This window comes from Linepithema humile, chromosome 8 (assembly GCF_040581485.1).
Source record: "Linepithema humile isolate Giens D197 chromosome 8, Lhum_UNIL_v1.0, whole genome shotgun sequence".
Lineage (NCBI taxonomy): Eukaryota > Metazoa > Arthropoda > Insecta > Hymenoptera > Formicidae > Linepithema > Linepithema humile.
In genome coordinates, this window is record NC_090135.1 from 6693222 (window position 1) to 6706649 (window position 13428).

The 13428-nt window shown below is 46.4% G+C and overlaps 1 protein-coding gene across 2 annotated transcripts in view; it reads left to right on the forward strand.

Annotated features, from left to right (window-relative positions):
- The window catches only part of Smg6 (Smg6 nonsense mediated mRNA decay factor), an 85880-nt gene that overhangs the window by 40026 nt on the left and 32426 nt on the right, over nt 1–13428 (forward strand). For both annotated transcript variants that reach the window (XM_012376803.2, XM_012376804.2), the window contains 3 exons: nt 5466–5647; nt 6993–7066; nt 12077–12189. In XM_012376803.2, the coding sequence (XP_012232226.1) occupies nt 5466–5647; nt 6993–7066; nt 12077–12189 (369 nt within the window). The remainder of the gene's footprint in view (nt 1–5465; nt 5648–6992; nt 7067–12076; nt 12190–13428) is intronic.

The window sequence follows — 13428 nt, forward strand, 5'->3', positions numbered from 1 at the left end:
TCTTTAGCCACCCGGCCTATCCTCCCTTGCGAAGAACCGAACGTTTTCCCTTATCGACTGAAAAATGGCCAAGGACGTCGCGTATCTCTCCTCTCCCGGGCGTGTACTGCGCCGCGCGCGAGCACGCCGTGCGTGCAATCGCGAGTGCCCGCAGTTCGTTCACACGACGGCGGAGATGGCGGCGACGCCGGCAGCCTCCTCCTGTTCTCGGCTGGCGCCAGGCGCCTGCCAGCAATTCCTCCTGGTTAGCCCTTCGCGTGCAGCAGCTGAGAAACGATCGCGCGCGCATAGCCGCTAAATATCCCCGCGCGCGATCAACAACATTTACCGTCGATATTAACTCGCGCACTCGCGAATCTATCGTCACCGGGGGATTCAGCTTCTCCAGCGTCCGCTGTTCCGCGCTGAAAATATTACGAAAATTTTATTCGAAGGGATAATCGACGCTCGGAAGATTCCGACTGAAAGAGACGCGGCCGAAAATCGACGCTAACGCGGACAATACGTGGCCGCGTGTCTCGAAAGTATTGAAGTCGTTGAACCGTTGCCGTGAGGTATGCACTATGTTAATAGTATGGTAATGCGACACGAGCGGGGATATTACCGCTGGAAAACGCTCGCGCGAGCGCGAGCGCACCGATAAAATGACTAATAAAATGACGATTACGCCGGGCCGGGGCCTAATGAGGGGAACCCATTAATCTACTGGCGTGATTAGCGCGATGTAAACGGCGCGCGCGCGCGCGCGCGAAGGTCGACGGCGAGAATTCACCTATGCCCGATTATTTACGGGCGCGCTCGTAGCTCATCGTCTTTACCTCCGGGCGGTCCACGCACGTCGTTCCGAAGGCATTACTACACGGAGTCGTCGGCGCTAAATTCATTGCGCAACGTTGTATCTTTTAGCTCGAGACATACATCGCGACGGCTTGTTCGAGCTTCGAGGGGGATGCGCTTGAATAGCTAGAGAAGTTGGCGCGGTGCACGAGTTTTTAATTTCGAATAATTATGTTGAAATGCAGTGAGAGCCGTGCGCGTTTAAATCGTGGCTTAAATTTAGCAGCGTGAAATGTTATTATTTTTAATGAGGATTAATCTAAATATAAATTGCACGGAGAAAATCCATGCATTAAAATAGAAATATTTTTAAACGGTTGGCAGCGTTCGAAGAAAGATGCAAAATTATGGGAGCACAGATTGAAATAAATTTTATAGATAAATTTACTATGATTTCATTCAAATCTTTGAAATGTTAACGGCGAGACTAGTTTTTAGGACACGCTGTATATTAAGGGTTAACTATACGCATTTCAAAACTTTGAGAAAAGGCAGCAGTGTCTATTTTACGACTCGGTTGACGTCGGCGTTCTTATCGAGCGACATCCGCGAAAACCAAGTCGACACAACGTTGCGGAGGTCGCGCGGTATCGCGAGTCGCGTAATATCTCTGTAATAGCCGTTAACGACACGGAGGGTGTAAACGCGGGTGAAACGCAGTAGCGAGGATTGGAACGTTAAACCGCAAAATGAGCGTGTGCGGTTTTACGCGCTCGTGTGCCGCACTGCTTAAATAAAGATACGTGAAATACTCGGCCGGGCATATATCCGCGGCCATTAAAATCATCCTACACTTGCGCGCGCGCGCGCGCGGGCCCCGCGTTACAACTACATTTAACGATACATAAAGCTCTCCCGTCGGCCATTAAGACGTGATTATCTTTAGACAATGGCCTTTTCACACACGCACACGCACACACAACATTCCCGTGGTCGTTATTAGCGGGAATTGAGTGGTAACCGAATTAACGAGTGTGTTCTTTGTGCCACGTGTACCGCGACGCGGATTCATGAGCTCGCTGAAAGAAGCGTGTTCCACCCGTCAAACGCAACGGTATCGTCGATACTGTCGACGAGCGATCGGTTATTACTGTTCTTACCGTTAACCACTTGAGTATCCAACGACTCTCAAAACGTTGATGAGAAAAAAAACGATTGTTTTCGAATGCTTGAACGGACGTGTAGCGGGCATTAAAAAACGCCAACAAGTCCGCGAAAGAAAATTGTGTACGAAGAGAAAAAGAAGAATTTGCCGGCACCGCAAATTTTATGCTGCTACAGCAAGATATCTCGATTATTACGCGAACGGCGAGGAAATTTTTCTTGTGAATACTAATTTTATTTGTTGAAAATAATTTTTATACGATAAATCGATTTTTATCTTGTCAGAATTTTTATCGGCAACGACAATTTCGCCGCAACAGTAATATGCGTTTGTTGGAAATAAGTTACTTTGTTGTTGCAGCAAATTAATCTTTACGAGCAAACGTACTTTGCCAAATTTATCTATTCCGTCGCCATCGCGTCTAACATGTGATAGCAAAATTCTTTTTTTCCGTCCAGATACAAATGGCGAAATTGTTACGCCTGAGAAACGCTTCTTGCGAATTCTTCAATCTCGAATGATTGAATTAGCTTCGGCTAAATAAGCATTATTTTTAACCAAGTTTCTGCTTAACGCGGATCGGGGAGAGGAGTATCTCATGAAAATACGATATGCCGCGCCGCAAAGTCAGTGAAAATCACAAACGCAGCGGCTGCTGCTCGATTCGTTGGTAATCGAATCACTCGCGCGCAGCTCGCTAATTCGATTCCGTCCGTTTTCGCGGCGTAATCGCGTTAATATTGGTCCGGGAAACAGGAAGACCGAGCTTACCCACCGACTTCATTAAGACCGCGCTCGCTTCTAGCCTTCGCGCGGGATCTCGCTGTCGCGTTTACTTCGTTAGCTAAGGATCTCGATAAGAGGAAGTAACCTCCGCCGAGTTCATTGGCCTCGCGCTCTCCGTATCGAGCGTTTAGCATACGCATTTCGGACGGAAGACTCATCCCGACAGTTTTTTATATTGCGTCCGATGATTGTCGTGAATATCGCGCATTTTAATCCCCGTTATTATTACACCGAGATAATCGAGAATTACAACGTGTCCGCTCGCGGATTAACGATCGCACCGAGATTCGCGCGAAAGACGGGCGAAATCGAAGAAGTCGACGGACGATACGCCTGAGTTTCGCTAATGATCGCAGTGGCAATTAGTTAGGGCCCCTCCCTGTAAATCTTCTCTAACTAATTACCCTTTACACTCCCAACCCCTCCCGATGAAGAGAGGACCACACGGGCTCTCTCGCACGGGCGACCTCGCGGTTAAACGCTAATTATTATCCTTGTCTGCGATAAATTAAACTGCCAGAGTCCACCGTCGAATATGGCTTTCGCGCGTATGCGCGCCGCTTGATGGAGGACGGCAACGGACGTAACGCGTTGCGCTGCCCTCCCGCTTGTTAGATTTGTGTTATCCTTCCATTCTGCAGAGTTAATTCGCGCCGCGAAAAATCGCGCCTTTATTCGCGCGTCTTTGCCGTTGCCGGCGAACCTCCGCGGCGAGCGAAAATAAGACGACTAATGAATATGAAATTTATCTACTATTGTGATTTTTGCACGGCTCTTTCCTTTTGTCATTTGACATGCGAACTCAATCATATTTAATCACAATTTTATCATACGTTTCAACGTTTTCATTTCGTCGCATTTTTCGCGCTTTATTTCCGACGTATTGCAAAGTTGGGAGGTTTTATCTTGGAGAATAACTTTCTCCATCTATGTGCGATAAATGTTTTATGACAAGTGCGGGAAGAATTTACATACAACTCGCCGCACTCACTACATTATTCATTTTCCACGATAAACATTCGAGTTCCGACTATAGTGGCGGATTCTTGCGCGGGTTCATTACACCATCGTTAGCGACGTTCATCTAATTAGCTTTGCTATAGCCCGCTAATAAAGACGCGCAAGGCAGCGACGGGCTGTTCGCCGAAGACGTACGATATTCATGCGAGTATTCGTAGTATTCGAGGGATTCTGGTATTCAGGATGAGAAGTACCGTGCGACGCCGCTCTCGCGGCTCCGCGATTCGTCGGATACGGCGGAAACCGACGTTAAAATATCGGTATGTCGATTATCGAGGATAAATAACGAATGAGATAACGAGAAACCGCGTCTCTTCACTTATCGGCTCGATTTATACTCTCCGCGTGTATCGTAAAATTCCAGCAAAATGCTGGCAATGTTGCTATTCTAATTACTTTTACTTTAATTTATTTTGATTTGAAGACGATGATCACGTATGATTATTTTTTACATAAATTTCATGATTTTTTTTAAACAAAATTTTTTAATTTTACTGCCGCAGCGAAATTAGATAGAATTTCATAACTAATTTTTTTCGGTAGATCAGCGAAATTTGTTTTGTTGACAAATAGATAAATTTTGCGTGGTATATTTGTTCGTAACGACACATTGATTTGCTGCTACATGATAATTTATTTCTAAAAAATGCAGCGAATATGTCGCCGCTAATAGCAATTTCGATAGCAAGGTAAAAATAAGTTTGTTGTAGTAGCTGAAAATTGTGTTCGACAAATAAAATTAACATTCTGCAACGAATCTAAAATTCGGCAAAATTCAAGAATTTCAAAAACCGTAAAATGAGTTTCATAGCGAAGTAGCAGTTCTGAAGAGTAACTGGACAGAAGAAACGAATAAAGCTTATCTTCTCCGAGGATCGGAATTGCAGGGGACGCGGACGTTCAGGACATTTTCCGTTATTGCAAATTAAACTCCTCTCGTAGATGCCGCCCGATCCTTTTCGGGTATCCCGTCGTTTTCCTTCGCCGGGGAATCGATTCGTTACATTGCGGTAGATTCTCTCCAGGAAACGGTCTGGAAATGACTCGGAGTGGTGGGGGCGGTTTGCAAGAAGGTCGCGCCGTGACCTTCGCTCCGTCGAATCCGCCGGCAGCCTCATCCCGTCACGTAGCCTCGATAGGACGCGTAATGACAGCGCCGAGAAGAGATGCGCGCGGCCGCCGATGGCGAATTCGATCGCGACGCCGAATAGATTGCGCATCGGCGCGCACCGATCGCCCATCATCATCATCATCACCGAAACGTGATCGCTACCGGCATTAACTCGCACGTTTCCCTCCCCCTCTCCTCTGATGCAACAATCATCGCCAATTTGCCGTGCAGATATTGCCGCGCGTAGCAGATGCCACCCCTCGCGCGCCATTCTTTCCTCCTCCGCGAGTCATTGTTCGTAATCAATCGGAATGACGTTCTCCGACGGGCTCAACGATTCTCGCGGACATCTTGCGAAAGACGAATCTGTTCCGAGGAGAAATCTTCATCAACTTGCTGTGAATTCTGAAGAATTAATTTTTGCAGGATGAAAAAACCATAAATTGAAGCAAAGAATATTGCTCTATAATTATTTTCTAACACTTTTACAGGACGTGTCTATTGCGATTTTTGTAATGCACGAAGTGTTATAAAGTTATTCAACATTGCGTTCTTTTTTTCAAAACTCATGTTCGGGATACGTAAACGCCGTTTTCTTGATTGCAGATTCCCAAATGGAGCAAGGCTATCGATCGGAGGTTCAGGAGCGAGCGCTCGTCGTATCACTGCAGATGTTCAGTCTGATCTTGGAACGCGGTGTATCCCTTCTGAAAGCTCAGTTAGATAGCCGACAGGAACCGAGGCTTGTGGTCGGCGAGGATCTGCAAGTGCTTCTACCCGCTATTAAGGTACCTCTCCCCCTCCCCCCCCCCTCAACATCGCCGGTCAATACGTATCGGTTGAGCGAAGTCTTAATTGCGTTTCGCGACGCGAGTCGGCAAGCGTAAGTCAATTTCCGAGTCGAAACGCTCACTCGATCACGTCCATCGTTCGTGGCTCGCCATTACCGGATAATTAGATCTGAAACAGTGACGGCCAACCTCCTATTTTCTTCCTCGAAAGCGGCAATTCGATATTCCGAAATCGCGAGATCCGATATGAGAGCGCGTTGCAAAAAAGTCGTTTTTCGTCTATTGTCCGCTCGTCGCGATTAGTTTCATTCGGTTCCGCTTCGCGTCGGACGATCTACGGCGGACTGCCGGTTGGCTGTCACTGATCTCAGTTGGCTATCACTGATGACTTGATTGCACTTAGACTCAGACCTGGAAGACGTCAGGTTTTCCTTCGCGAGTTTCATTCTTTTTCCCGTCGCTTCCGCGGCTCGGCGTGCCAACGCGTCTAACCGGCGCGTCAGTTTTTTACAACCAAATTGGATGCAAAATCCGGTCGTATCACGATTTATCGCGCAACTCAATAAACTTATCGCACACGCGAGCTCAGCTTAGAAATTATTCGTCGGTCGGAAATCACATCAAACACCGATCAGAAAAGATCAGATTAAATCTGAAGAATGTGATTATTCGTAGTTTCTTCGGATCGACATTGAGAAGACCGAATTATCGCTGGCTAACTTTTGCCGCGTTTTGTTGGGCAAATATTTTGCCAATATGTTGCCCCGCGAATTTAACGCGTCGACATAACTGACTAGATAGGCTCGGTTAACGAGAAAGAGGTGTGAGGAAAAAGAAAACAATGATTACTATCGGAATGCGAGCTGATACAAGGAATAATAGCCAGACTCGCGCTTACGAGTGAGGTGAGACCATTAATATTGCCGATAAAGTAGACGCGATACAAGGCCGCTGGAATACGTTTCACTTTATGAGGATGGATGGACGTGCTCGATGAAAAAAGCCACCTCGCGAGAGCGTCTATAAATAGCGAAGTACTTTTGCGCGCTGTCCGCCGGTTGAAAACTTGATAAAGCTGTAAGTGACAGGAATAAAAATATATCTCGGGAAAAAGGTATTTTCCGAAAGCACGCTAGACACATATTTACGGGAGAAAATGACCTGAAGGTGTCTACAAGTCGAGAAGATAAATTCCGTTGGTTTTGTAAATATTGCTTGCAGTCTTTCATAAAGCAAATTTTCGGGGCGCGCAGAGTCGATTTTCGGTGGAAAATAACCTTTCAAAAATACGATCTCGCTTCTTTTATGAAGTTTTCATCATCTTTCACATTTGTTTGTGCAGATTTGGTGCGACTGGATGCTCTGCCACAGCACTGTCTGGAATCCACCGCCGTCTTGCACGGATTACAGAGTCGGGTAAGTTTCTTAAACTCAATAAATGAAATGAAATTAACGTACACGCGACCTTTAGTCAGACGTGTAATCCACGGCGTGACGTCTAATCTCTTTATATTGTTTCGCAACGCACGGACAAGTTTCGTTCGGCTTATGGATCGTCCTGCTCTGAATTAATTATAACTTTGCGCGCGCACTAACCGCCGCGTCGCAAAGTCGCAGCGTCGGGATTAAAGTTAGCTGCCAGCCCGTGAAAACGAACGTCGCGCGTAAAGGTAATAGCTTATGGCAAGAATGCTCGATATATCGCGAACTTTCCGATCTTGCGGTTTTCGCGGTCTGCGGTCTGAATCGGTCCATTGCTTTCCAACCGGGATGCTACACGACATTACGGCAGTTGGGAATTCGCGCTGCGAGAATAAAAGTGCGCATTTATCGAAGCTTGTATGCATAATCTTGGACGACGGATCGCCAAAGTTGCTTGCCACTACGATCGCCTGTTTATTTATTATCGATTATCATTTGGAGCAAATCAGTGATTTATATAATTGCGTGCGTGATTAATATAACGAGAGATCATTTTTATTTTTTGTGATTAAAGAAACACATTGATATCCTAGATATTGATTGATTTCGCCGCCCTTATTTGGAAACATCACCGACTCTGAATTTAGTTATTTCAAAGTCTTTACAATTAATTACGAAAATTAATTACGAGGAACGATATTAATTCAACAGTTGTTATTCGATTGCCTTTAGCCTCAGGGTTTTCGGTTCTTGCTGCGCGTTTTTTAAGAGGAACGAAGTACACGGTGTGATTATGCTCACTCGTTTAGTCTCGGATTAACTTATGTTAGATTTTGAGAATGATAGATCATCTGTATGCGAGCACCGTCGATCGTGTTGTGATCCTATCATGTTTGACTATCGCATCGAGATGGATCGTAATCGCGCGTTTATTCAAAGACGCCTCAGGCCTTCCGACTTTCAAAAATTCTTTTTTTCTGCATGAATCTGATTTTTAGCTTAACGATATTGTTTTTGAGGGAATAACAGAATCGGAAGGGCAAAGCGACAAATTAGCAACAAAGGAGCATCGAATTCCTGTCTACGTTTCATTCGATTGACCGTGCGGGCTTAATAGACACGAGCATGTTCTAGCAAGAGCCGATATCTCGGGGGGGAGGGGAGGTGATGGAAGTGAGCGTGGCGTAGGTCACGGTCAACCGCTGCTTCGTATCGAGGCTCGATCTCTCGAGTCGCGCGCGCAAACCGTGCGCAGGTTCCCGCGGCACTATTTCTACCATGCTTCTTTCGCTTCGTCGCGAATGCATAAGTTACTGTCCCGCTTTAATTATTACCGCATCGGTTCTAATTTCAAGGAAGAGAGAGAATGCGAGAGAATGTTTTGCACAACGTGTGCGCGCACGGAATGATGGTCTATATCCCGCTTTTGTCAAACGGATTAATCCTTTGCAGCGCGAAGATGAGAGAGAGAGAGAGAGAAAGAGAGAGATTTGTAGGGTGGCTTTCGCCAGCTCGCGCGCCGCATTCGGCTCCGACTGCGTCGCAGCTGCGCGGAGCGACTATTAATTCAGGTTGACACTTGAGGTGTTTTGAATTATGGCTGTTGTATCGGACTATTAATTTCCTCGCGCGGTGATGCCTCGGCGAATCGCATGCAGTGTGAGAAATTCCGCAGGTAAAGACGTCGCGACACCCGCGGCGGTCGGACGACGTTCCCGCGGCGCGACACGTGTTTGTGATTGTAACGTCCCATTCCGATTCATAATTCTTCTATGGAAACCGCCGCCGCGATTTTGATCAACAAGTTTCCGGAAAATTGAGAAAATCAACCGCGGTGGCTGCTGGTGATATGAATAGTTTAAGTATCCAAAATCTCCAATGGCGCCTAAAAAATTATACCTTGAAGGAATTGTACAAATTTTTACGATGTTTTTCACATGTGAAATACCGCCGTACACGTAGTAACTTTTCATATAAAATTATTAGTAGAAATCTAATTAGTTGCGAAAGAGTGAGTATACAAAAATAAATATAAACTTCTAGTCGAGATTCGCGTATTCAATATGCTGACAAAAAATTCGATAATTGAGATTAATTTACAATAGTGTAGGGACTTGGTAGAAACGACAGCGAGATAATTAATAAAAGTATAAGTATATTTTAGAATAATTACAAGGATGTGTTCACTAGCCGACGGACGAACGAGAACTCTGTCTCCGTGGCTCGCATCGGCGGTCAGCCTCATGTTTTTCGCTAAGTCATTTAGCTCGTCTTTCGTATCGAGAGGCGTTTATTGTTTATCAACTGCCTTATATCGGCTAATGTTTTGAAACGCCGATGTCTCGCTCGACCTAACCGTCTCGTTTTCTAACATTCGCAAATGTGATATTTTACTTCTACAATAGTTAATACGTTTAGCAACGCAAAGTGCTATGTTTTATAATTTAAAGGGTGGTGTAAAAAATTGATTTTCAAAAAATTAGAATCATGTATTTTAATTAAAATGATCGAGAGTTCCCGAGCGCGCCGTTTTAACGTCCGCTTATCAATTCAATTTTATCTGATGATTTTCTACTTGCTGAACTTATGGGGGCAATTTCGACTCGAGCTTCACCATTTCGCACGCGGATCCGCTGGGTCCCCAAATTCTGGCGCGCTGAGTCACGCCGCTAAATAAGAGGTCCGAAAGTACGGGGAAATCCTGACGTCCCGCGGCGCGCTCGAAGGACCCGAAGGGCCAGCGTTTCACAAAGGGTCGGCAGCGAATTGATCATCCGCGAGCGTGAGCGAATACTTTCCGGCGCGCGTTTCGTGCGCGCTCGCATAGACGACGGGAGAAGAAAGATAGAGAGAGAGAGAGAGAGAAAGAAAGAAAACGCGCGGCGCCGTTCATCTTATCGACGCACGGCGCGTCGTCGCTTCTCGGCGCGAGTTTCGCTAATGAGATAAAATAAAAGAAGAATAAGAGCGAGGGAAAAGAGCGCGAGAGTCACGCTTGTCCGACTGATGCAATCTACCGTCCATTAAACGAGCCTCAAGGCTCCCTCCCCCTGTATCTTTCTCTCTCTGTTTCTGCCTCTCTTTCTCTCTCTCTCTTTTTCTCTCTCTCTCTCTCTCTCTCTCTCTTTCTTGCAACGTCGTTCTCGAGACGCGCGCTTCTTTGCGTAACCAACGTAGCCACTATCCGGCTGGGATAGGTTAATTATTGTTGCTTGTTAGCGATTAACAATTACATGAGTCAAGCGTTTCCTTGGCAAGGACGCCGCATAGCGCGAGACGCGACCGCCGATCCCCTCGCGATTTTGATTGCCATCACGCATAGAACGGCTGGAGGAACGATTCGACGCGGATTCTGCGATGCGAGTGCCGTTGCAGGCGCGACTAACCGATGACCTTTAACGATGCCGGTCGATTAATCGTGCCGGAAATCGCAAGCGCGGAATATTTTTGCTCCGCCGCGAAATTAAGTTCTCTCTCTCGAGTCCCTTCGCGATTCTTACGCGATCTTCTGCATCGTCACTCGGGTTGTGCGTACAAATTCTAAAATTTTTTTAGTTAAAACGATACAATAAACAATGATTAAATCCTTTTCCCTATCTTCATCGCAGAGCAAGAGACAGTCGGCGCCATTTTTATTTTATAAAGAAATGATGCAACCGTGTGTATTTCCGCAGAATTATCCCGCAAGCGTTTTGAAGTTGTTTGCATTTTGCAGTAGCGAAGAATCGCTAGGGACGAGAGCAGAGCCATCGCTCCGACCACCCCTGCTTACGATCCTAAAGTCGCCATGCGTAATTAATTGAGCGCGAGACATTGGTTTTACAGTAATACGGAAGTGGTGAATGGCAACGCATGTCCCGCCGCGGGTAGATCATTAATAACGTCGGCGAAACGAGCCGCCGCCGGTCGTACGAAGTACATTAAATGTATAAATCCGTGATCTATTATTATTATCCATCGCGCGCGGCGCGCATTACGCGAGGCCCGCCGCAATAATTTCCAATATGTAATTCTCGGCGTCGGTGATAAATAGCCGCGCGGGGATATATATTCGCGGAGACGGCGCGTCCGTCCGTCTCATTCACGCCGCACAAAACGGCGAGATGTAAATTTTATATCGTCTGTTTTTCAGCCGCGCCTGAGTCGCGTCGCGGATTTATCGGCACGAGAGGTGTAAATCCGCGAAAGGCAGACGCGGGAACTCGACGCGCGTCCTGTCGGCAGCCACTCGTTTAACCGCGAATCTTGGAAATATCTCTGCACCTGCGTGCGAAGAATCGAAACATTATTTTCGGCAAAACAGAATTCCATTCCGGGCGCTCCCTCGGTCCCCTCGTCATCGCGCGCGGTAATTGCTGTGCGGCAAGAACTCGTCGCGTGACGAATGATCCAGAACCCGAAAATATTTACTTTGTGTACAGGTAATACGCCGACAGCCTGGTAGCGACGAAAAATCAAGTAGCAAATTGCCCGGTTATCTTTTTTCATAAGCAAATGTTTGAGCAAGTGTTGTTTACACAGTCGGCCACCTCGTAAGTTTCCGGGCGTTTGTGTGTGCCGTCACTCTTACAAAAACAATAATGGGGAATCTGAAACCCGTAGAAAATTAGTCCCGGATATTACCGAGAGTACATAAAAAAGGTTCGTCGGCCTCGAGGCGCCACAGCGGCGTCGAGTAACGTTAGAAAGTTCTGTAAGAAATATACTTTGGACGAGAATTGAGAATTATTAGCATCTCAAAGCGACGCGAATCACAAATCACCGCTCGATGACTCAATCTTCGTGGCAAGTTCGATTTAATCACGCGGAACGAATTCGACATCCGGCCTTGACATTATCGAAATCATTCCTTGTTTGTATTCAAATTACATGTCGAAAGAACGATCGAGTTCTTTTCAGAATTTTGTGAAATTATGAAAGACGTTGAGACGCAACGCTCATTCTTGACGAATGCTTGCGCGAAATTTAAAGGAAGCTTTAACTGGATCCTCTCGTTTGTTGCAGGCCGCCTGGAGATGCATGGAGTAGACTGGCGACAATGGTGAATCTTCTAGAAAAATTAAATTACACCAGGACAACCTTGATTCAAGGCAAGGATGCCGAGGGTCGCGAAGAAGGTAAGAAATTGTCAGTTAGCCGCTTCACCGCTTCACGTTTCAGACGAAAAAGCGCTCGCTGTGCGATACTTGCGTGTGTATGTTGATCGTTAGATTCCTACGCACATGTCATCGCTGGGTCGCTGAATATATTCGTCGTCCGTTAGCTAACGTTCTTTAAATATTGTCTTTTGAACTTGGGACTTGGAAATTCCATCGCTAAAATTTCTAAACACAAGTTCCATGAAAACTCTTCGAGGGACACGGCGACAAGTTGACGAGGAATATTTTTAATCGAGAGAGAAACGACCAAGAGAGGAGGCGAGAGCGATTCTCGCGGATTTGGCTTAATTGAAAAAGCCGCGTTCCTCAGTTCGGCGAAGTCTGTGCCCGATCTGTTGACCTGTAGCTGGCGCGACGGTTGCGTAACGGTGAATACGACGTTCGACATGACCACTGCAGTGCCATTCTCTCGCGGCCGTTTGCTAGCGTGCGGCCGATAGTCTTCCAGCGTGCGTGCGGGCCTACATCGCCACTATATGCTCGCCGCGCGCATGTTATGAATACGCAAATTGCATTGCCCCGAAGTTCATTCACGTGTAGACTTCGCCGCGAAGACGGCTCGACGACATCTTCTCACAGCCGATTTTTCGCCAGCACGAATCTGCCGCTCATTGTCGACGCATCCGGCCGCGCGGCATCGTTAAGCTCTTCAAGCCGCGGAAAAGTCGATGCGGAATTAATAGCTGATTTTTGTTTCAGAGTAAACTTTTTAAGAATGTGCAAATAAAGTTTCTTCTCTTAATTCTGTACATCAATAATATTGCATTAATTGTATTACATTGAAATCTTTAGACATTTTAGAAATAATTAGCGTCGTGTCATTAATCGCGAAAGTGATAAACACTGATTTCTTATATTTATTCCTAGTTTTTTTTTTTTTTTTTATTTTGCTGCGATAATTGATTCTCTCGGCTTTGTCGAGGAACGTCGTCGTCAGCAATTATTCGCAGACTGACGTGGGCTCCGTGGCCGGAAGCGTGGGCCGGGAACGCGTGCGTTCGTGAGCGGAACGCGACGAATTTTTCATTTTTGTCAGATCATTAGACGTGATCGCGAGTTCTGTGTCGAACTGGGTCTTCCAACGGGTCCGGTCGTCTGGAAACGAGCGTTCCAGTTTCGCGGCGCGTCCTTGCTCGCGGTACACTTACCTCTAAACCGAGTATGTATGTATATGGACGACAGTACGCGTTACTCATG